This window comes from Orcinus orca, chromosome 5 (assembly GCF_937001465.1).
Source record: "Orcinus orca chromosome 5, mOrcOrc1.1, whole genome shotgun sequence".
In the NCBI taxonomy this organism is placed as follows: Eukaryota; Metazoa; Chordata; class Mammalia; order Artiodactyla; family Delphinidae; genus Orcinus; species Orcinus orca.
Window position 1 is genome coordinate 54021457 of NC_064563.1, and position 26025 is coordinate 54047481.

Genomic DNA, 26025 nt, shown 5'->3' on the forward strand with positions numbered 1-26025 from the left:
CGGACGCGCAGGCTCAGCGGCCATGGCTCACGGGCCGAGCCGCTCCGCGTCATGTGGGATCCTCCCGGACCGGGGCACGAACCCGTGTCCCCTGCATCGCCAGGTGGACTCTCAACCACTGCGCCACTAGGAAGCCCTATAGCAGAGTCTTTTTTCCATTATCTCTCCTGGTGAGAAGGAACCTCAAGAAATATTCAAGAGAATATTTTGGGGCCCAAAGGATGGGCCAAGACGTGTACAACTACAAAGCTGGCAGTCCATCCCATGTCATCTGCAAATGGTTCTCAGTGAAGAGGAAATAATGCTACTTAAAACAAATCTTCAAAGAAAGATTCATTGCCTCCATTTAAGTTAGTTTGACCAAAGAATCAATATGCTTAATTGCATGCTTAATTAAAAGTAAAAATACTTCACCTACATTAAGCATCACCTGACTCTTTGCCGAGAGGCCTAATGGGTTTAAAGTACATTTCTATAACTTTATTGTTTCAGTCTTGGCGGCTGGTAATTTAGTTCTGTCACTTTAAGAAAAAAAGCTCAAGATCAGTAATACTAATTTCCCAAGGGTTGGCACCGAGAGATAAATGTTAGGGACGGGTACTTACAGTCTGAGATACTAGTTCTTCTAATACCAGTGTCACTGAACACTTTATCTTCCCAGATTTTTCCTGTTTATGTATTAAACTGTGTTAGAGGAATTAAAAATGCCTGAACGATGATGACATTAATCACTATAATGTTTTAGTGAGCTGGGCTCAAAGTTTGTGGTAATCTTCAGACTCCCTACGTGCAATTTGATCTTTAAAATTTGCACTTGCCCAGAACTACTCTTTTTCTCTCTTTCCGTTTCCATCATTTACTAACTGTGTGATTTTAGGCAGATCCCTTAACTTTTCTGTGCCTCAGTTTCCCTGGCTGCAAATGGGGATACTGTTAGTACTTATCTCAAAAGACTGTCGTGATGATTAAATGAGTTAGAACCGGGCCTGTTACATCATAAATGCTGTATGTGTGTTTGCTATGATTGTTATTATTATTACTATTACTATGATGACAATGTCCCAGCATCTCTGAGCACTACCAGGCTTAAAGAACAGGAGGATCTGCCTTGAGGGCTACGAGCAGAAATTTGAAGGTGATTTTCCCCACTTGGGTTGAACCAAATAGTATAGAGTTCTTTAAGGGAATTATTTTACATACACTAGGATTAGCAGGAAAAGCCACCAGGATCATTATTATCTCTAGGGAGACTGCCAAAAAAGGTTAATTTAAAAAAAGTTTGTGTAATAACTTTTGTTTTGATTTCAATAAAGTCCAAAGTCACACTACTAGTAGTAAATTCAGTCTATTTGAAGTATTTTCTGATATTTCCTTTCTATTATCATGATTTTATTTACAGTCTCCCCCCCACCCAAGAGCACTGTCATTTCGAAAACAAAAGTGCTTGATAACGCAGCAAGAATCAGAACTGGTGTTTCATAAAATAACAGAAATGGTTGTAAGCTCTGGAGTAAAAGCAGAAGGCTGGGGTTCCAGGCTGCCATGAACCGGGGACTCGGGATAAGCCAGTTAACCACACCAGGCCTACAGTCTCCCTCTGGAGCATGAGTGGCTTGGACCGGGAATCTTATACCTCTTTCCAGTGATAAGCAGTTAGGACTTTTCTGATGAGTTCAATCGAGTGCTGCCTGTATGGAATCTTCACATTTAAAGGGCATGTGAAAAGGACAAGACTGACCATCTTTCACAGGAATAGAGTCATTTCCATCCTTCTCCAGAGACCCCTGGAGGGAAGCTACGGCATGGAGTATATGTGTGAGGGCAGGGGAGCCGGGGTGAGCATGGTGGGAAGAGAAGGGAGAGGAAATCTTTTGAAGGGGATGGTTACCTATGTGGGTTGAATCCAGCTACACACAGAGCAGGAGCAGAGACAGGAGGGGAACATGGGAATCCCACCGCACTGGGTCATTTGTTGACGTGGAGACAGATGGTGAGAGCATCCTTCTTCTCCTCTGATTCAACTCAGGTTGTAACCCTCCTGGAGGCCTAATCAAAGGTCTGAGCCACGTGAACACTGACTGGAGCCCCGACCACAGGACTTCCTTAGCCCGAGGCCTCTTCTCACTACGCTGATGGGGAAGGAAGGGGCCGGCTCTTGCTGCAGGGATGCTCTCCTTTCCTCCCATAACAAAAGGGGAAAACAGTGTGACTGCCTTCGTTTCCCTAATGTTAAGGCTCAAGGAACAAGTGCTCACACTTAGGGACGAGTACAGCTCCTTCTCTACCACTTTAACCTTGAACTTTAAGAGGTCAAATGGTACAGTAGAAAGAATATGGGTTACAAACTTGGCAAACGAAGACTGTACAGCCTAGTGCAAGGAGGATAACCTACCCAAGCCTCAGACTCTCACCCATAAAATGAGGACTCAGAGCATCTGTCTGGCAGGGCCGTGGTTAAGAAAAAAAAGGGTTATTATGGGACTATACAAAATCATGTGTGTGAAACTTTTGAAAATCGTAAAGCACTACAGAATTTAAAGTCTCCTTCATTCAATAAAAAATATATAAAAAAGATTAAATATATACTTTACATATATAGTTTAAATTTTTATATATATCTTAAATACACATACATACATATAAGTTGCTGAGTCTACAACATACATATGCCTTGTATGTTGTAGACTCAGTCAAGTTCCTTGGAAATGACCCTCAGCTGAATGAATGCTTATAATGAAGAGTTCACTGCCGTCTCTGCCACAATGGCGTCCCCTTTGGTCATATGCTGGAATATACACTAGGAACAGTATACTTCATCCGGTAACTCATTTAAGTAGAGAAGAGCTGGATATAAAAGAACATTTCAGAGTTGTGTTTCTTTTGATGGGGGAGGAGGGAAAGAAGGAAAAGGAAAACAGACAGAAATATTTCACTTCCTCTCAAACCCGATTCTATTTTAAATCACTTTGGACCTGGTCGTTCAAGACAAGTACTCTGAGGTGCCTAAGTATTTTCACTTAAACACTGGAATTCTATTGCAGAGAAATTCGAGCCACACCAAGTGTCCTGTGGCCGGAGGCTGCACAGCTATCTTTATAAAGGCTGGGTTCTGAGAGAAAAAGGGTATTTTACCAGGGCTTTTGTTTTTCCCACTTGCTCTCCAACAGTCAAGTCATTCTCCCACCCCCTGCCTAGCAGTGTGGGGCTCCTGCTTGTAACTGGCTTAGGCTGGCGAGATGAAGGTGGCCTGGTCTCCTTCCTTCCTGGTCTCACTGTTCCTGGACGGATCCAGCTCCCTACAGCATTACCACAATTAGCTCTCATTGCCAAAGGTTTACAGCAGAGAAGTTAGCCTGTATGTCTCCCCAGGTCTGTATTTCTCAGACAAGGTCAGTGCAGGGTTTGCCCTTTTTGGAGCAAGGTCAATGAATGCAGAAACTGTAGTGCCGGGGCCAGTCACTCACTCTTCTGGGGGCCAGACGGGTCACACAAAGGGCGGTGCAGACCAGGGGTAAGAAGGAAACAGGACAAGTGGGGTGACCAACAGGTACCAGCTTCTGGGTTGGGAGAGGCAGTGACTGGGGCAGAAGCACAAGCTCTCACCTTAAAAGGGAGCAGGAACCACTGCACAGGACAGTGTTGCTGCACCTTTGTCAAAAAAGGTCAGAAATCTCCATGGACTGCTCCACTGCCAGATTTTTTAAAGTTGGCAATCAACACAAATACTTCTGGAATGAGGTGTGTGGCCACACCGTGCAAGACAAACAGCAGACGTGTGGACGGTCCTTTTGTCCAGCAGCAGTGAGGGCAGAGGGCGAAGGGAGGGCACAGGGCAGGTGAAGCCCACTGGACTCAGCAGCCCTCCCGCCCCACTTCCCGGGAGGCGTGGCATGAAGCACAAGCAGAAAGCTAGTGGAGGGCTTCACAGTGCCACCGACACTCCCAGGGAACACAACCGAGCCAACTCCTCCCCAGGAGCCTGTTCCAGAGAGAAGGGAGGAAGCAGTGCCTCTGGGCGCCTGCGGATCACGTGCTGTGCGTGCCCAATGGAAGGCTGTTGCTGGGGAGAGAGTGATTGTCTCACACCACAGTGACCCTCCGGAGAGGGGAGGAGGGATGCTCTGCCTCCTCGTTACCAATAGCAACTCTCACTCTCTTCCTGTGCAGCCCTCGGCAACCAACTCCGAGGCTGTCGTCTCTTCTGGCTGTTTCCTTTCCCTCTCTCTGTGCAGTACGCCTTTCTCTTGTTCAACCAGGGTCGCTATGTCATTCCTGGATGATGGTATTAATTAAGATTGCTCTCATATAGTAGAGGGTGAAACTGTGGGTGGGTGCGTGAGAAACATGAGGGCCTCGGTCAAGGACCTGATCACGAAGTGGTATGAAAAGGGGCAGAAGAGGGGCTTCCCTGGTGGTGCAGTGGTTAGGAATCCACCTGCCAATGCAGGGGACACGGGTTCGAGCCCTGCTCCGGGAGGATCCCACATGCCGTGGAGCAACTAAGCCCGTGTGCCACAACTACTGAGCCTGTGCTCTAGTGCCCGAGAACCACAACTACTGAGCCCGCATGCTACAACTACTGAAGCCCGCATGCCTAGAGCCCGTGCTCCACAACAAGAGAAGCCACCACAATGAGAAGCCCACACACCGCAACGAAGAGTAGCCCCCGCTCGCCACAACTAGAGGAAGCCCACACACAGCAACGAAGATCCAACGCAGCCAAAAATAAAAATAAATAAATTTATTTTAAGAAAAAGAAAAAAGAAAAGAGGCAGAAGAGTCTTGTCCCTTCAGGCTCAAGCTGCCTAGAATATGTCTCTAGAAAAGGGTAGGAGGTCATAAATGGTCCAGGAATTGTGCCCAGGGCAAAGGGAATCAGAACTGAGAATGTACCAAGAAGGATATACCATATCCACAGGGGGGAGGGGAGGAGCAATGAATTTTTTGTCACAGAATGACAAGATACAAAGACCCTGATGTAAGTGCACAAAACAGTCAAAAGTCCAGCTCCTGGCCTAACCTGTAGAACTCTGTTCCCAAACTCTAGTCAATCATACGCTACCAACACAATTTTTACCCTACACTTCACCACCCATACAAGTATTCACTTAGCATTTTTCTTTAAATTAAGTCACTTTTTATGTGAATTAGTTTATTAGATAGAAAGTTATATCACTGCCCCAAGTAAGAAGCCAGTATCACCTGCCATAAAGAGAAAGCAATAGCAAAAATAAAAATTATAGATGCTCATGCACAGAGCAGTAAAATCATCTCGCATGCTACCGAGCGTGTAGACACATTTAGGGAGTTAATGTCTTCAGGAACAGAAGAACGTCAGCCAACCTAATGGGCTGACTCCAAACTATCACCCTTTCTGATGAGATGTTCTGCGCTACCAGGAAAGATATTACTCGGAGTAATACATCAAAGCGCTTCCATGTTATTACTTGGGTTCTGCTACCCATTTTAGCTAATACCTCCTTACCTTGAAGGTGTGAAGATAAGGTCTTACTGTGCAAATAGCAGGTCCTCAATATGTACTTTAAGATGAATAACATCATAATCACTCACCGAGTCTTAGTACATATCAGTCTAATCTTGTCAGCAGGACCTAAGGATTTGAGCTCATCCAAAAGAGAATCACAGAAAACTCTGCTCTTAGACCTGTAAAACACTGAAGACCAAACTCACCACTTCTTAGACTTCAGCCGAGGTGCTGGGTTCCGGGGGATGAGAAAGAGGGCTCTCATGGGGTGCATGTCACACAGAGCTGCAAGAGACCAAAACAAGGGCCAGCTCGGGTTAGGGGACCAAACCCAGGCCAAGCCCGTCCTAGCTGTGCTGCTAAATGGCTCCCTGAGTCCAGGCATGACCAGTGAGTGGCGTCAGAGGATCATAAAGCTTCCGTTTGGTGAGCAGCTACATGAGCTGATTATAGGAGTCTCATATAATCCAACACATTTCAATTAGACATTGTTAACATGTCTACTTTTCACTTCATTTTTAAGGACAAGTTAGAGGCTCAACAACCTTCTCTTTACTATAAATAACCATCTAAGACTCCAAGTAAACAACATCAAGATAACAACTACAATGGAGATAGTAAGTTATTTTTAGTTAGTAAAATCCCAAATCATAAAATAAAAGATATTTGATAATCCGCTATCTATGTCTTAGATGCTGGCAATGCAATGTTACCTTCATGGATTTTTGGAGTATAAAGCACTAGACCAGGGCACCTTTCTATCTGTATTTCCAAACACTCTGAGTGGCTTTTCATGATAGGTTTTTTGGGGGTTTTGTTTTGTTCAATGGCCCCAGGAAGACCAGAGGATTAAAGCAAAGGAAGTCTGGCAGAAGAGATAAAAATATCTCAAATTGTGAAGATGACATTTAGTGAAAACACTCATACATTCTTATCTTAATCAGAATATTTCACTAGTTTACTTTTCATCTGGGAGTATCTCTTCCTTTGTGCCTAGAATAAGAACATATTCTCCCCGAAAGCTAAAGAATTCGGTGGGTGGAAATTTATTTTTAGCCCTCTCTACTACTCATTAAGAATGACGATATGGTTTCAAGACTGCCAGTATTATTCTTCTGATTCATAAATGCCTATCAGCATTGTGGATGAGGGGATTTTGTCAATAAACACTCCAGTCATGCTACAAGATGAATTCTACCAACTCTGGAATGAGAAATAAGAAAACTATGATAACTTGAGGGTAAAAGGTCCTATGAGCACAATGACCCGTCATACAAACAGGGGGCCTGCTTTGGTCCGCGTCCTCTGGAAAGCAGACACCAAGGTGGTATTAAACATGAGAGGATATTACTGGGGGAAATTCTTGTCTGAACAGAGAAGGAGTGAGGGAAGGCTGGGAGAGTTGTCAGATTGCTACGAAGTATGCTGGGAGGGAGAAAAAGTAGGTGGAGTGTGCTAGGCTGTCCCACACTCTAAGGAAACCAAGGAGGGAAACTAAGGAGTGAAAGCTGCCTTCTAAGGAATCCCTGTCTTCCAGGAAAGGGTCTGCCTTATATCCCTGCCACGCTCGGTCACTGGTGCGGAGTGGCCCTCGGGAGGTGCAGCCCCGGTGTCACGGCAACAGCTGCCCCTGGTCAGTTGCACTTCCTGCGTGGAGTCTCTGAGATGCATGCTCGTGGTGACCACAGGGCTGGGGAGATTCTCTGTGGGGTCTGTGCTCAAGATCTCTAGGAATTGGAGAGGTTCTCCAGGTAGGCAGAGCCCTGGCCACTCTGCCTCCAATAAGCAGGGAAATCTAAAACTCTAAACAGCGGTATTTTAATGGGAGTGAGAGAAATGGAGTGCAGGTGTTCACATAACCCATGCACTGAAAATCGGCTGTGAATTTTTGTTACGTTGGCGTTTACAGCCTTTGTGCCTTGGTCGCAGTTTTACCACAGGCGAAGAGTAGCTCAAGAATAAACCACACACCAGATCTGGAAACAGATTAGACTCTCAAAGTTTGCTTCCCTTTGCATTCTTGTTCCCCCTCATAAACACAAGATCCTCACACCCCTCTGAAATGAATGGATTCCTGGTTGATTTAAGATGACTCTGCTTTCTCAATATGCCAGCTTGAGTCCATGCAGGGCTTGGTGTAGCAGAAATAAAGCCACTGCAGCTCCTGGCAAGGAAGCATCAGTACCTGCAGGGCAGACCAGTAACAGATTTCACCCAGAGGAAGGTACTTACGGGGAGCACCTTCTGCCATCTCGATGGCGGTGATTCCCAAAGACCACAAGTCACTCTGAAAAAGAAGGAAGGCACGGACACATGCGTAAATGCAGTCAACAGAGGATAACTTGGTTAAACCTGGTAATTGCTTCAGAACTGCCTGGGGGAAAGCTGTCCAGCTGTCTCTTTACAAACTGATTTTGCCCGCTAAGCTTAAAAGCAGGAACAGCCTCATTCGCTTTCCATCGATAATAACTTTCACGGTGCCTGACACATGGTGAGCTTTTTAAATACAGGTATGAAAAATGAATATAAGGTTTCAAACATGAATTTAGCACTAACATTTATCTATTGATTGAAACATATGAAATTGCTGCTGTTCCACTGTTTTTAACACCTTCATTGAGGTATAACCGTCATGTAATTAACTGGGCATATTCAAAGTGTACTATTTGAAAGTGTCTGATGTGTGTATACACCTGTGAAACCATCACCACAATCAAGACAGCAAACACATCCGTCACCCCAAAAGGTCCACTTGCCCCTTTGCAGTCTCTCCCTCCTGCCCTTCCTGTCCCCAACCCCAGTTCCTGTTCCAAGGCAACCAATGATCTGCTTCCTGTTACTATGGATTAGTTTGCATCTTCTGAAGTGTTGTATAAAATGAAATCCTCTGGTTTCTTTCACTTAGCACAATGTATTTAAGGTCCATCCATATTGCCGCGTGTATCAGTCCTTCCGTCCTTCTCACGGCCGAGGAGTGTTCCATCATATGGATATACTACGATTTGTTTATCCATTCACTTGTTGATGGACATTTGGGTTGCTTCCAGTCAAGGCCATTAAAAATAAATCTGCTACAAATACTCACGTACAAGTCTCTGTTTGGATGCATGCTCTTACTTCTTTTGAGTAAAAACCTAGGAGTGGAATGGCTGGATCATAGAGTAAATGCTAGATCATATTGTATTTATAATCAATTGTTTTTAACCTACAGAAACAGCAATTTCATATCATGTAACCAGGCAAGATGCAGACAGGGAAGCTTTTGGATGGTGGTGTTTACTGCTGTATCTCAGTGCTTAGAATAGAGCCGGCCACAGTAGTGGTAGGTGTTTGATATATTTGTTGAATGAATGAACAATATCTTTTATCTTGTAAGTAGACAAATATGTAAAATAGAAATCCTATACCCTTATCGTCTTTCTTATTCTCAGACTGACTTTTATGGTCTTATCAGAATTTTCTAGGCTAATGTCTCTACCTCAACCTGTGCAATCTCCATCTCTAGCACTATGCTTCTCCCCAACTCTGTGTCCACGGCTCAGTAGTTTCTAAATAGTGCATAGGAGGGAAACAAATCAAAAGATGGGAAAACCATTAGAAAACACATGTAAAATTCAGTTCAATGGCCCACAGTCCTGAGGAAGACTTTCACCCTCCTTTCATTTTAAATGTATCCTGTATTTTGTACATAATTCCCAACTCTCACTGGCAACCTCACTCAGATTTCAGAGATCAAAGTTAAGTTCCCTTGCTATTCCCATCAAACAAATGTAAAGGCCACACAGAAAGGATATGTAACTGGAAGAGAACTATGAAATCCACCCTGAGCCATTCCCTAGGACCAAACTTCTCAATATCCAGTGGGTGATACCCAGCCTTGTTCAGTATTTGGACTGTGGCCCATACAACCTAGAGGGGGCTTTCTATGGGGTCTAGACTCTTGCCTAAAGTGTGATCTACCTTGGTGCAGGCGGCTGGGGCACACGCTAACCCCACACTAGGACCAAGGGGGGATTCTTTAATTCACAAGCCATCAACCTGTCCACATAAATATTACAGTTCATAGAGGTTCTCAGTCCAAACGGGGATAACAACGCACCTGTGCAAAACCACTGTCCACAGATTCTAAGTAACTTCTCTGCATAGAACGCAACTCAAGGAGTCAACTGTTGTCCTTTCTCTTCCTGCCATTTCAAATGTATTCAAAGTTGTCACTGAACACACACACACACACACACACACACACACACACAGTCAGCACAGCCCAGCAAATGGCTGAGTCTTCCCGCAGGCTGCTGGCCTTTCTCACTGCGGTTCCTTCTGCAGCTAATGCAGAAAGCCCAGGCCGCCCATCACAGGCTGGCTCAGAAGCAGTCACCGGTAAAGATGACCACACAGCTCTCTTGTACCTGGAACGTTATGGTTGACTGACACAGACAATCATTGAGGAACATGATGAAAACCCTGAGTCACTAGTGTGCAGGAAGCATTCAACAAGAAATGCAGCAAGAACAGTCTGGAACTGGTGGGTTGGGCTGTTTTGATAAGACTCCAGGCCTTAGTAGTTCTCCCACCACCTTCCCAACATCTCGAGGAACCGAGTGTTTCTGCAGGGTGAACCGAGGTACAAATTATGAAGGTGGTGGCCAGGCTCTATGCACCTACTTGCCACAGCAAAGTCAAATTTAAATGGCCTTTAAGTCTAGGAAGCTTGAGCTGGTTTGAAAGCCAACACAGCTGAAAGGAAATGATGGAACTGGGATGAGAAAGGCTCCAGGCCAGTCCTCAGACAGGGGAAGAAAATGCTCAGGAAACTCAGGCAAACTCCTGGTACTTGCTCTGCCTGCGGGACCAAAGCCCACTTATGAGCTGGCTGACTGCCTCCCCTCCATAAAGTCTTTGCTCAAATGCTGTGTTCTCAGTGAGGACCACCGAACCTCTCTCCCAGCACTGCCAGATCCCTTCTCCTTTCCCACTTTTGTTCCCCAGAGAACTGGTCATCTTCTGAAAACTGTGTAACTGACTTGTCACTAATTTATTACGTTTTTTGTTCATTGTTTGTGTCCCTGTCCCCAACACACACACACACTAGAACATGAAGTCCACAGGGCAGGGATCTTTGCTTTGTTGACTGGTCCACAGTACCAGAACAGTGCCTGGCACAGAGTAGGCACTTAATAAATACTTGTTGAAATAATGAACACATGAAAGATGCATGAGAGAAAGGAGCAAAACCTAAGTGTCTTAAGGCTGTTAAACCTTTTGTAGATCATCTAGTCCAACCTTCCATTTCCCAGATGAGAAAAAAATGACTTACCCAAGATCACTGAGCAACTCAGCACCAAGTTTTAATCAGAGCTTGGTCTCCTGCCTCCCAGGCTAGTTCTTTTTTTTAACTATCACCACACTGTAAGGACCTGAGAATTCACTTAAAAAAACCTTTTGGGGCCCATAAAATAATTGCTTCAGATTCCTACTTTGTCTACAGGTAACTGAAGGTGTGGCCACTCAAATGAATGTGCTGAGATTCCATGAGGCACACCCCAAACCAGTGCTCAGCTTCTCCTAGAGGGAGCATGAATAGGCTTTCAAGTCAGACAGACCTGGATTCAAGTCCAGGTTCCCAACTGAACCGCATCCAGAAGACTGCTCAGAGCTTAGCTTTCAACTGTGGCATGTATGCATGTAGGTATGCCACCTAGCACAAAACCTGGCATAGAGTGGGCTCAAGAATATTAATCATTTTCTTCCCCTCTACTGTGAGGTGAGACTGCCTTTGCCTGCCCAGTTTAGTCTTCTTCGATTTCCCTCTACTTGGTTGTGGCCAGTACTGTTTGTTGGCTAACCCAACAGGCATTTCAGCCCTCATTGCCCTTGCTGCCTCCATTTCAGAGTATAGGAAAGCTAAACTTGTTTATCCAGATTTCCCTGTAGCTAAGGATGGCAGTTAAGGATGTGACCTCATGAGACTCAGGCAAACATCTTCTAGGAGCTTCTAGGAGCTTCTGTAAGAGCTTTTGCTTTTCCTGAAATAAGTGACAAATATAGCTGGTGTCTTGACACCTCTTGCAACCATCTTGCAACCATGAGGCAATAAGTCAACAAATTAATGATGACAGGGCAGAAAGGTAGGAGCCCGGGTTTTAAAGACATCAGCGAGCCACCACACCAACCCTGGACTGCCTGCCTCCAGAATTCCGGTGACATAAGAAACGTAAGTACAGCTAAAAGCATTTCTTAGTGATAATATGTATAGAGCAATAATTTGAGAAAGTGTATTTCAACAGTAAGGAAAAAGAGAGGTCCCAGTCGTTAGGTGGTCCTGGATTTATCCCACAGGAAGAGGGAAGGGTTAGTGAAGAGAGATGTTTCCTTTATTCAGTACACAGCATCTCAGATCCTCTCTTAGGCTGCTTTCCCCAAACCTCCCAAACAACCCCTTCAAACCAAAGGTCACAGCATCCCAACTCCTGTGCATCCTTTGTCACGTGACCAAGCCAGAAATTACTTCTTCTTTAAGCCTTCATTTGATATCATCATTAAGATCATTTTTCCCCCTGGGATTCTCTTGTTTTCCAAAAGGAACATTTATATTCCTGGCCCTATATACCCAGAGCTTAACTGCCCATGCTAGAAAGCAATAAACGTCCTTGACGGGCCTTGTTTAAGCCTTTGGATACATTAGCAAGTCCCAGAGACACTTCAGAACTTAAATATGGGAGAAAATGTTCCAATTACAACTGTCAAGACAGATCACAGGAGATGAGAGAGGGAAGTGGGAGGAACAAGATGAGGAGAGAGTCGGGGAGAGATAAGTTTCCTTCGTGGCCGTGGTGGGACTCATTTTGGCAGGAGCTGGGTAATTCATTATTCTAGAGGTGCTGTGCAGCCTGGCCTGTGGCATGATTAATAGCCCAGTCCTGTGTGCATTACAAACAGAACAGAGACAAATTCTAGTGCCTCCGAGAAGGCAGAGGCAAGCACGCAACTTCTGGCTGGTGAGGGGCCAGATGGCACGAAGGCAATTTGAACGTAATGATAGAGCATTCTGCTTGGGGCTAGGCTGCTCAACAAGTGAAGAAAAGAACACTTCACTTTTTGAAGAAAATAACACTTCCTTGTGCTCAGCCATACAAGGAAGGAGAGGCAAGGGCAGGAGCAGAGCCCCAGCGTGTGCCAAGAAGCAGAAAGAACACATGCTGCGCAGCCAGCAGAGCTGGGGCGAGCCCCTCGACTCCTCTGAACCCATCTCCTCACCTGTAGCCCAAAGAGAACACCTATCTTGCAGGGTTGATCGAGAATTCAGTAAGATAATATCTGCAAAGTTCATAACACAACGCAGTGTCTATAGTGGGTATTTAACAAATAGTGGCACAGACAGATCCTGAGGTCCAGATATCACTGACTGGCAGTTCAACCAGCAAACTTGAGTCAGGTAAGCTGACAAGGAGCCCTGGTACTCAAAGAAGTTGCTGGGAGGATGCAGGAGCAAACAGGAAGTTCAGGGGAAGCAAACAGGAAAGGGCGTGTCCTTCCTTCTCCAGCCTTGCAGTCTACCCAGAGGGACAAGCAGAAATGGGGTTAGCTGAATCCTGGCCCCATCATCCCACAGCAGAGGGTAGCAAGGTGGTCTAGAGTTGACAGACAATAGCTTCGTACCAGGCATAACCGGTGCAGTGGATTCTACCAAGTTTTAATTTACCAAGACCAAGAGATCAGCCATTTTACCAAGACCAGAAATTAGTCTTTTGTCATGTAATTTATTCTTTATTCACTTTTTGGAAATGTTCCAGCTGGAAAAAGGAAATTGAATTTATTGTATGGGTCCCTAAGGGCAGCACCTTAATCTAGAGATAGAAGTTACAGAGAAACAGATTCTGGCTCAATGTAAGCAGACAATTAGAGGTGTATAATGCAAACAGGCAGTTCAAATCCTATGATATTGCTGGGGTTTTTTTTAGGTCAAAATGGCTCCAAATGGCAGTACCTTCACATGACACATAAACACAAATATTAACTATCGTATATTGAGTACTTACCAAATAGGCATTGAATTAATTCCTTTATATATGTTAGCTCCCTTTATTCTAATATAACGTTGTAATATACAATCGTCATTCCCACAGAGACTCAGAAAGGTTAAATAACTTCCCTGAAGGAATAGAGTGCAAGGAGATGAAGTCTACATTTTAAACCAGTCCTGTCCAACTTCAAAACGCGGACTTATTCCCTAGGCCGTATACTTATATACTACATTATATATAAACAGAACAAGGATGGTGAGTTCAGGGTGACTGAGGATAATCAGGCACGAGTAGTTATTCATAATCCCATTTCCCACAGAGTCCCTTGTTCAACTACATTTGTTAACTGACCAGAGGGAAAACACTGGAAGAATAGCTTATTCTCTTCACGTGGGGATCAGCCTGGAGCCCAGAAGAGGTGGTGATATGTCTGACTAAGGAATGCTGTGTAGGTGGGTGTGAACATGGAGCATGAGAAATCTGTTTAATAGAAGTTTGTTTCCGCTCGTAATAATAACGGTGTGTGTATCATCCTTCTTTCTTACCGCGTGGGCATGAGACCTTTGTTGAAATTTCAGTAGACAGAGGCCAGGTCTCATGTGAGAGGTAGACCTCATTCTGCGATGTGAGTATCATGCTCTTACGTGACACCCCACATACATATTGGTGATGCCCCCCTGACTAGTCAGGTCGCTCACTTTATCTCCAGTCGAGCCTCTTACCTACAGGGGCTCTTTTCATTCTGCATGAGTAAAGCCGATTACCCATAACACTGGAGAATGAGTATTTGCTCTACGGCCAGAGCACAATACCGACCCAAACCCTGCAGGAGACACCTATGACTTTCAATGGTCCATAGCACCTGTGTGCACAGTCTCATAAACAGAGTTTAGGTGAATAACAAATGATATTAGCACAGATCAGGCCAGAGGATGGGTGGTGGGGTTGAGGGGATATGCCATGTCACTGTACTTCCTTTACTTGACTAAACCACTATGAAAGCATGACCATTTATGGTGTAAAAAATTAGAACAGGACAGAAAATAAAAAGTTTAAGTTCTCCATCCACATGCCATTTATCCATGGGGTAGGGGAGAATAAGAGTCTATTATGTGTACTATACTGTAAGTTGCTTTGTGTACCTAACACTGTATCTTGGGATCTGCCCAACTTCAACATATACACTACCTCATTGTTCAAATGGCTGTGTAATATTCCAGTGGACAGATGTGCCAGTCTTTATTCAGCCAATTCCCTATGAATGGGCTTTTGGCCACGGAGAACTTTCTTTAGTGAGTGATTCTGTTAAAGCAATAAATACATAGGACTATAAAATACTTGGCAAATCCCATCCAACTGAAATGAAATTCAAGTTTAAAAAAATAACAGTTTTAACAGCCTAGGAATTTTGAACAGTTTTATTAATTTCAAGTCTTTTGAATGCTTATTATTAAATGAGAAAGCTTTCATTATTGCCCCACGTACTTATCAGGAGAATGAAACCTTTCCTTTTGCTTGAAGTGTTTTGACAGATTTTCTGAAAACAAGAAAGGAAGGGCCTCTACGGGAAAGTGAACACACCAGGCAAATGAGATTCCGGCACTCCTCCTTAGGATAGGGGTTATTTTCAGTCAGTTACTTACTGTGCCCAGTAGATTATCAGACAAAACCAGATTGCAAAAAAAAGCATGAGCTCTTCAGACTACTTTCCACAGAGGCTCTTATTTTATTGAATTTCTCCAGTTTTTAAAAAAAAATTATAGCAGTTTCTAAAGACATTGTAGACAAATAAAATAATAAATAATTAAGAAATAATCGAATATTTGTAATAAAACCAAACTATACTCTTTTGCATTTTGTCTTTATTTTAAAGAAAGGGCTTTTGTGATAGAAAACCTAACAAAGCCCAGTGGCCTTCAAGTCATCTTTTATTCTAAACGTGCCCTCTAGGCTGAAAGTATCTACAGCACGTGAGAGCCCAAAACGCTGACATCAGTTTCTGAGGCTGGGATACACTCTGGCTCAAATGGACAACCAAACACACAGTAGCAAACCATTTAACTTTGACGGGGTCGCAAATGGACTTTCTAGATGAAAACTGCACATACAGATAGAGCTTGGCTAATTCCTTTTGCATAGTGGGTATTCAATAAATATACGCTGAGTGAATGAATAAAGGGTTTTGAAAGTCAGTATATTGTCAAGCTGTCTCCTGGTGACCGGCTACATTCCTAAGAATAGTGAACAGAAAAAAGTATAGGATCTGATGCCAAAGAAGAAGTAGAAAGATGAAAGTATAGCTTCTTCTCTGATCCACAGTAAAACTACAAAGTAGTTAAAATGAATCTTCAAAGAACCCCCAAATCTTCCTTTCTGCTTGGTCTTCCTAATCTACCCTTTTGTCATGCTCCCAGGACAAGTGATCAGTGAAGCTCATATTTTTGCCATGACTTCTTCTTCCTCTTGTACAACCTGCATTTATGATAATCCTAAAAAACTAATTCGTACTAAGGTGGAAAATGGCTGATAGGCTTGAATCTGTTCTCTCATCAGGATTCTTTATTTTTTAATAAAAGGCACAGAAATTAATCTTCAACTTATTAATGTCTCAGGATACTTTCATAATCACAAGGGCTTCCAGCACCTCTGAAATCACCCTGTGCAGCATGATGCCCCCTGTGGTTATTCACACATCAGGCTTTGTCCACACCTAGGGTTATGCATTAGGATCAAAAATTTTTTCACTGACCCCAAACTGTATTTCTTAGTCCTAATCTGAACAAAGAGGTTTAAGATACCAGTTTAATTCCAAGCTTTGGCTTCACCAGAGGAAGTCCTCTTCTAGTTACTCTACTGAAAACAACTACATCACAGGGATCTATTTATATATATATATATACATTTTATATTTTTGGCCGTGCCGCGTGGCATGTGAGATCTTAGTTCCCCAACCAGGGATCGAATCCACACCCCCTGCATTTGAAGTGCAGAGTCTTAACCACTGGACTGCCAGGGAAGTCCCACAGGGATCAATTTTATGCCACAGAACAAAAGTCCCCTATATACTACAGCCAGCCAAAATACTTAAAAGGCTAAGCTAAGGTTGAAAGTTTGAAACACTCTGATTCTCCGTGGTATGTTATAAAGCAGTCTAAAATATCTGTGGCCCAGATGTAGACTAGTTAGCACTTGTTAGGTATAACTATTGTTTGAAGAATTGCTTATAGCCAATTATGATACACGTATCTGGTCTGGGACATATATTTTGTAGTGGCTCCTCTGAAGGGATTTGCAAATCAAATTATTCAAATGTGCTTATCATTAGCAGTTTAAATAAATGACATTTATTTTGGCAGGAGATTAATTTTTAACTTGGCAGCTGTTTCCAGACAGATTGGTGTCAGGTTATTACAGTGACTAACTCTGAAAGAAGGAGGAAATTTACAGGAGATTATTTTGTTTTTAGACCTTCAAGCTTGCATTTCTCCAAAGAAGCAAATAATTTTGTCAATGCCCTGAGACACTGGGTCCCAAAGACATTGCAATGTCTGCATCTTTGTGACCTGATTTCCATAATAACCCCACATGTGGAGAACTAAAAATGTTCTTTAATAGAGGAATTCTCCAAATATACTCTTCAGAGGCTGTTTTGTTGGTAAATTGGATATTTATATAGGATTGCATCAGAGAGAGGCAGGGTAATATATTGGAAAGAGCTCTCAACAGAGAGTGGGAGATGTGGGATCAAGTCTCTGACCAGATCACTAACGAGGTGTGCACTTGCAAAGGTCTTGGACCTCAGTTTCCACAGCTGTAAGATGAGGGTGTTTCAAGGTGATCATTAAAGTACTTTGGTGAAAAGTCCATGCACCTACAGAGAAAAGTAAGTCAGAAAGAGGAAAACAAATACCGTATGCTAACACATATATATGGAATCTTAAGAAAAAAAAAAAAGGGTCATGAAGAACCTAGGGGCAAGACGGGAATAAAGACACAGACCTACTAGAGAATGGACTTGAGGACACAGGGAGGGGGAAGGGTAAGCTGGGATGAAGTGAGAGAGTGGCATGGACTTACATATACTACCAAATGTAAAATAGATAGCTAGTGGGAAGCAGCCACATAGCACAGGGAGATTAGCTTGGTGCTCTCTGACCACCTAGAGGGGTGGGATAGGGGGGGTGGGAGGGAGACGCAAGAGGGAGGAGATATGGGGATATATGTATATGTATAACTGATGCACTTCGTTATAAAGCAGAAACTAACACACGATTGTAAAGCAATTATACTCCAATAAAAAAGTTTTAAAAAAAAAAGAAAGAAAGAAAAGTCCATGCGCCTATGTTCTTGAAAAGATAAAACTGACAAACCTTTAGCTAGATTCACGAAGAAAATAAGAGAGAAGGCTCAAATAAATAAAACCAGAAATGAAAGAGAAGTTCATTTCTCTTACAACAGATACCATAGAAATACAAAGAATCATGAGACTACTATGAACAGCTATACGCCAACAAATTGGACAGTCTAGAAGAAATAGATAAATTCTTAGAAGCATACACCCTTCCAAGACTGAATCACGAAGAAATAAAAAATCTGAGTAGACCAATCACTAGTAAGGAGATTGAAACAGTAATCAAAAACATCTCCCCAAACAAAAGTTCAGGACCACGAGGCTTCACTGATGAAGCATTCAAAGATGTCATACCTAAACTTCTCAAACTCTTCCAAAAAACTGAAGAGGCTAGAACATTTCCTAATTCGTTTGACGAGGGCAACATTACCCGATACCAAAACCAGACAAAATAAGAAAACTACAGGCCAATATCTCTGATGAACATAGATGCAAGAATTCTCAACAAAGTATTAACAAACCAAAACAACAACACATTAAAAGGATCAAGTGGGATTTATTCCAGGGATGCAAGGAAGGCTCAACATCTGGAATCAATGTGATACACCATATCAACAAACTGAAGGATAAAAATCATATGATCATCTTAATAGATGAAAGGAAAATATTTGACAAGATTCAACATCCATTTGTGTTAAAAAAAAAAAAACTCAATAAAATGGATGTAGAAGGAACATACCTCAACATTACAAAGGCCATCTATGACAAACCCACAGCTAATATACTCAGTGGTCAAGACCTGAAAGCTAGCCCTCTAAAATCAGGAACAAGACAAGGATGCCCACTCACCACTCTTACACTCTTAGTCAGTGTAGTATTGGAAGTCCTAGCCAGAGCAGATAGGCAAGAAAAAGAAATAAAATGCATCCAAATTGGAAAGGAAGAAGTAAAACTGTCACTATTTGCAGATGACATTGGTTTTCTATTGATTTTACACATAGGAAATCCTAAAGACACTACTAAAGGAACTGTTAGAAATAATAAACGAATACAGTGAAGTTGCAAAATAAATATACAAAAATCTATTGTGTTTTGATACACTAACAAACTAGCAGAAAGAGAAATTAAGAAAATCTCATTTACAATTGCAACAAAAAGAATAAAATATCCAGGAATAAATTTAACCAAGGAGGTGAAAACTGTTATTGAAAACCATAAGACATTGTTTCAAGAAATTGAAGAAGACACAAAGAAATAGAAAACGATTCTGTGCTCATGGATTGGAGGTATTAACATTGTTAAAATGTCCATATACCTAAAGTAATCTACAGATTCAATATAATCCTTGTCAAAATCCCAGTAACAGTTTTTACAGAAATAGAATAAAAAATTCTAAAATTTGTATGGAACCACAAAAGATCCTGAAAAGCAATCCTGAGGAAAAAAGAACAAAGCTGGGGTTATCATATTCCCTGATTTTAAATTATACTACAAAGCTATAGTGATCAAAACTGCAGAGTATTGGCATAAAAACAGACACACAGATCAATGGAACAGAACGGAGAGCCCTCCACACATACAGACAACTAATTAAGACAAAGGAGTCAAGAACATACAATGGATAAAGGAAAGTTTCATCAATATATGTGGTGGGAAAACTGGACAGCCACATGCAAAAGAATGAAACTAGACTGCCATTTTACATGGTACAGAAAAATTAACTTAAAATGGATTAAAGATTTGAATATAAGACCTGAAACCATAAAACTCCTAGAAGAAAACATAGGTGGTACACTCTTTGACATCAGCCTTAGCAATACCTTTTTGAATATGTCTCCTCAGGCAAGGGCAACAAAAGCAAAAATAAACAAGTGGGACCACATCACACTAAAAAGCTTCTGCACAGCAAAGGAAACCATCAACAAATCAAAAAGGCAACCTACTGAATAGAAGAAGATATTTGTAAGTCATATATCCTACAAAAGGTTAATATCCAAAATATTAAAAACTCATACAACTGGGGCTTCCCTGGTGGCACAGTGGTTGAGAGTCTGCCTGCCGATGCAGGGGACATGGGTTCATGCCCCGGTCCAGGAAGATCCCACATGCTGTGGAGTGGCTGACCCCGTGAGCCATGGCCGCTGAGCCTGCGCGTCCGGAGCCTGTGCTCCGCAACGGGAGAGGCCACAACAGTGAGAGGCCCGCGTACCGCAAAAAAACAACAACAAAAACCTCATACAACTCAACAACAAAAAACCCCCAAACAATCTAATTGAAAAAATAGGCAGAGGAGATGATAGATATTTTTTCCAAGGAAGACATACAGATGACCAACAGACACATGAAAAGATGTTCAACATCACTAATTATTAGGGAATTGCAAATCAAAACCACAATGAGATATCACCTCACACTTGTTAGAACAGCTATTATCAAAAACAAGAAATAACAAAGAGTTGGAGAGTATGAGGAGAAAAGGGAACCCTTGTAGACTGTTGGTGAGAATGTAAACTGGTGCAGTAACTATGGAAAACGGTAGGGAGATCCTTAGAAGATTAAGAGTAGAACTACCATATGATCCAGCCATTCCACTTCTGAGTGTCTAGCCAAAGAATATGAAAACACTAATTTGAAAAGATATATGCACTGCAGTAATATTTACAATAGCCAAGGTATGGAAATAACCTAAGTGCCCATCAATGGATAAATGGATAAAGAAGATGTGATATATATATATACACACACACACACACACACACATAATGGAATACTACTCAGCCATTAAAAGATGAACTCTTCCCATTTGTGACAACATGGATGGACCTTGAGGCTATTATGGTAAGTGAAATAAGTCAAATGGAGAAAGACAAATACTGTATGATTTCACTCATATGTGGAATATAAGAAATAAATGAACATAAACATATATCCCCATATCTCCTCCCTCTTGTGTCTCCCTCCCACCCTCCCTATCCCACCCTCTAGGTGGGCACAAGGCATGGAGCTGATCTCCCTGTGTTGTGTGGCTGCTTCCCACTAGCTATCTATTTTACATTTGGTAGTGTATATATGTCCATGCCACTCTCTCACTTCATCCCAGCTTCTGATTCACTTTGTTATACAGCAGAAACTAACACACCATTGTAAAACAATTATACGCCAATAAAGATGTTAAAAACTAAAAAGATACATGTACCCCTATGTTGATAGCAGCACTGTTCACAATAGCAAAAACATGGAAACAACCTAAATGTCCACCAATAGATGAACGGATAAAGACGTGGTACATATATACAATGGAATACTACTCAATCATAAAAAAAAACAAACTAAGGCCATTTGTAGCAACATGGATGCAACATGAGATTATCATACTAAGTGAAGTAAGTCAGAAAGAGAAAGACAAATATCATATGATATCACTTATATGTGGAACCTAAAATAAGGCACAAATGCACTTATCTACAAAACAGAAGCAGACTCCTAGACATAGAGAACAGACTTGTGGTTGCCAAGGCTGGGGGAGAGGGGAGGGAGAGGGATGGACTGGGAGTTTGGGGATGGTAGATGCAAACTATTACATTTAGAATGGATAAACAATAAGGTCCTACTGTATAGCACAGGGAACTATATTCCATTACCTGTGATAAACCATAATGGAAAAGAATATAAAAAAGAATATGTATGTATGTATAACTGAGTCTCTTTGCTGTACAGTAGAGATTGGCACAGCATTGTAAATCAACTATACCTCAATAAAAAAAATTTAAGAAAAAAAGAAAGAAATGAACAAACAAAACAAAAATGAACACATAGTTACAGAGAACAGATTGGTGGTTACCAGGGCGGAAAGGGGGCACAAAATGGGGAAAAGGGATCAATTGTATGGTGATGGAGGGAAACAAGACTTCTGGTGGTGAGCACATTGTAGAGTAATACAGAAGTTGAATTATAATGTATACATGAAACTTATGTTATAAACCAATGTTACCTCAAATAACTGAAAAAAAGGTCCATTCACCTATGAAATGACTATCAGGTTTTCCCCAAGGTTGTCCTGTGATCTACACAGAGACCACAGGGTGTCTCTCTGTCTACTAGATAATCTGAACACCCACAGTTCCTACATCTCATTTACCTCCAACCTTAAGGTCTCAACTTTCAGCTGTAATTCACAACAACAATGTCACCTGACATTGCAGCTATCGATGGGATAGTAAACACAAATTATGTTTGATTATTGCCTAACAGAATGGAAAAGAGGAGGGCTCCTTGGAGAAGGGGACAACTTCCACCTCTCTACTTAAACACTGCTTTGAATTTATTAGCAAATTTCTAGTTTATGGTACAAGGTATCAAGCCATAAGTCAGATTTCTATGAAACACTGCAACAGGCTACAGAAACACCATAAAGTAGCTACCAACATCCCATTTGGTTCTCTCTCATTGAAAAGAAACTCTAATAATTAAACTTTGAGCAATGTAGAAATGAGTAAATATGATTATTTTTAATCAGAAAAAGATGATCCCCAAAAACAAACTCATATCTTGGTTTCTTTTAACATGAAAAACTCTCAGAATATATATACTTTGCCAAAAATCTAAACTATAACCAAAATAGAAATGTTTTCTAATAAGAAGCAAGAGAAGTTCAAAAGAATACAGAAAATGGTTTAAACATTTTTTACCAACAGGCAATCAGATATGATGGATGAGTTCATTACAAAGATTCTCACTTGGATGTCTTCTAATTTTAAACTCAAGTAATGTTTTTTAGTTCTCCCTTTGGATTATACAAATCACAAGTCCAAAGCCATGAGAGAATTCTCTACCAGTCTTAGGGTGAGGTGTTAGGCATGCTTCGAAACGTAATGAAGAAGTAAGAAGTCATACCTTGAAATCATATGTGGCATCTGGGTTTTCGTCACAGGCAATAACTTCTGGAGCCATCCAGTAGGGCGTCCCGATGAAGGTATTCCTCCTGCCCACTGTTCGATCGAGCTGGGCACTGACTCCAAAGTCCACTAGTTAAGGGAAGACAAACGAATAAAGTCTATCATCTAAGGTCTTACACAGTGATAAAATGAATGTGTATTTTTTTTTACTGTGGTAAAATATACATAACATAAAATTTACTATTTTAACAGCTTTCTAGTGGACCGTTTTGTGGTATTAAGTACATTCACATTGTTGTGCAACTATAACCACCATCCAACTCCAGAACTTTTTCATCTTCCTCAACTGAAACTCTGTAGCCATTAAACATTAACTTCTCTTTCTCCTCCCCTCCCCACCCCGCCGGGCCCCTGGCCCCCCGAAAGCACCATTCTACTTTATGTCTCTATGGATCTGACTACTACAGATACATCGTATAAGTGGAATCATACAGTATGAGTCTTTTGGAGACTAGATTATTTCACCTAACATAATATCCTCAAGGTTAATGCATGTTGCAGCACGCATCAGAATCTCCTTCTGAATTTTTTTTTTTTTTTTTTTGCGGTACGCGGGCCTCTCACTGCTGTGGCCTCTCCCGTTGCAGAGCACAGGCTCCGGACGCGCAGGCTCAGCGGCCATGGCTCACGGGCCCAGCCACTCCGCGGCATGTGGGACCTTCCCGGACCGGGGCACGAACCCGTGTCTCCTGCATCGGCAGGCGGACTCCCAACCACTGCGCCACCAGGGAAGCCCCTCCTTCTGAATTTTTGAAGACCAAATAATAGTCTATTGTATGTAGGTGCCACATTTTGTTTATCCATTCATCTGTTGGACACTCAGGTTGCTTCTTCCTTTTCACTATTGTGAATGTATATATTTTTTTATAAGTTTTTATTTTATTTTGGAGTATAGTTGATTTACAGTGTTGTGTTAGTTTCAGGTGTACAGCAAAGTGATTCAGTTATACATATATCTATCCTTTTTCAGATTCTTTTCCCATATAGATTATTACAGAGTATTGAGTAGAGTTCCTTGTGCTATACAGTAGGTCCTTGCTGATTACCTATTTTATATGTAGTAGTGTGTGTATGTTAATCCCAACCTCTTAATTTATCTGTTCCCCCAACTCTTCCCCTTTGATAACCATAAGTTTTTTTCTATGTCTGTGAGTCTGTTTCTGTTTTGTAAATAAGTTCATTTGTATCATGTTTTTAGATCCCACATATAAGTGATATCATACGATATTTGTCCTTCTCTGTCTGACTTACTTCAGTTAGTATGATAATCTCTAGTGAATGTATACTTTTAATCTTCATGTATAAATGGATAAAGCGTACCAATGAGAAAAGCACAGGGGGTTATATCTGGTTACATCAGCGCTACATGGGGGGCCAAAAAGAGGTGTTAAATAAAAGTCAAGCTTGGGCCATAAAGGATAGTATTTAGAGGATGCAAAGAAAGTAGTTAACAGCTAAGTTTCTGGAGTCAGACTGCCTAAATTTGCATCTCATTTCTGACACTTACTAGTGATGCAACCTAGGGCTACTAGATCAACCTCTTTGAGCTTCATTTTCCAAATCCATGAAATGAGGATGATGAGATTCACATGGTGTCGCTCTGATGTTTAAGTGAAATCATCTACCTAAAAGCATTTTGTACAGGACCTGGCATATAATATTCTCTCAACAAGTAACTGTTAATTAGTGATGAGTGAATATTCTGAGGATAGCTTATGTAGTCAGTACATATATAACTGCTTTCCCTACCTAATGTATGCTTTTGTTTTAAAAGGGAATATTCATGAGATGAAAGTTTGGCCCCAAATTCTAACTAAGAAAAAAATGGAAATTGTATATTTTAACAAAAAGGCAAGAGCACGTGTTTGGGATATAACCATAGGAGACATTTAAATCTCTTTGAAAATGAACAATCATATGGACAGTGATTCTTTGGTAGGAAACAAATTGTATATCCTACAGAGTATTTGTCAATCTATGCTCTTACTCATATACATCAAGTAGTCAAATGCGTGTGGGGATTCTGTACCTTATCTGGATAATCCCAGACTTACTGTGGGAAGGGCTCTAATAGATCAAAGGGTTCCCTCACTGATAACTCTGCAGATGAAAGTGGGATAATTAGTATGCACGTGAAGTAGAATATTGAGCATCATTTTGTACAGGTGCCCTAGATAATAATGAAATCGATGTAAATATGACTTAAAACATAAGGGAATATAGCAGGAGTTCACTTTTCTAAATAATGAATGTCTAACTGTGGATATTTTTAATTAAAAAAGTTTCATCATTGTTATAGCAGCAACAATATAAACAAACTGTAAGATAGGGGAAACCATTCCAAGGTCAGTCACTTCTAATCTAAAGGGTCTTTGCTTAAAAAACAAACTCAATTGTTTCTACACACCGATTAAGCACATGGATCTGCTTACCATATTGTATACCAATTCACTCCTCAAAGAGCTTTCAGAAAAGGTTTTCTTTTTTGGGTTTTTTTTTTTTTTTTTTTTTGCGGTACGCGGGCCTCGCACTGTCGCGGCCTCTCCCGTTGCGGAGCACAGGCTCCGGAAGCGCAGGCTCAGCGGCCACGGCTCACGGGCCCAGCGGCTCCGCGGCATGTGGGATCCTCCCGGACCGGGGCAAGAACCCTCGTCCCCTGCATCGGCAGGCGGACCCTCAACCACTGCGCCACCAGGGAAGCCCTAGAAAATGTTTTTTTTTTAAATAGCCAAAGAAACATTTTCCTTTCTATTCTAGGTACAATGACCTCCAAATCCACAGCGACAAATTTACATTATTAAAAAAAAAAAAACAGCTGAAACAATCCTATCATTTTCTGCAATTCCTAGGCTCACTGGATTCTGTTCTTACCTAGTTTAACTTCTGCATTTTCAGTCAGCAAGACATTTTGCCCTTTAATATCTCGATGAATCACTTTATGCTGGTGCAGGTGACTCAGCCCCTGGAATGAAGGAGAGTTGAGAAGGGTTAATAGGAATATAAATCCAGATGTAAAAAATTATTTTGGATGTTAATGATCCGAAAAATTTAAACTCACCCAGAGATACTTTCATTATTTTATTTATATCTTTCATGTGGTCATAATTCTAAATGGAGCACATGTTTGTTTGTTCTAAACTTCAGGCAATGATCAATATAAACTGAAATATACAGGTGGTCATTGCAACGCCTGGTACGGTGTTAAATGAA

At 41.7% G+C, this 26025-nt stretch overlaps 1 protein-coding gene across 7 annotated transcripts in view; it reads right to left on the bottom strand.

The window, feature by feature from the left end:
- TNIK (TRAF2 and NCK interacting kinase) overlaps positions 1 to 26025 on the bottom strand; it is a 414289-nt gene that overhangs the window by 108485 nt on the left and 279779 nt on the right. For all 7 annotated transcript variants that reach the window (XM_049709762.1, XM_049709760.1, XM_049709759.1 and 4 more), the window contains exons 6-9: positions 25687 to 25777; positions 22754 to 22884; positions 7718 to 7772; positions 5692 to 5770 (exon numbers count right to left, since the gene is read on the bottom strand). In XM_049709762.1, coding sequence (XP_049565719.1) covers positions 5692 to 5770; positions 7718 to 7772; positions 22754 to 22884; positions 25687 to 25777 — 356 coding nt within the window. The remainder of the gene's footprint in view (positions 1 to 5691; positions 5771 to 7717; positions 7773 to 22753; positions 22885 to 25686; positions 25778 to 26025) is intronic.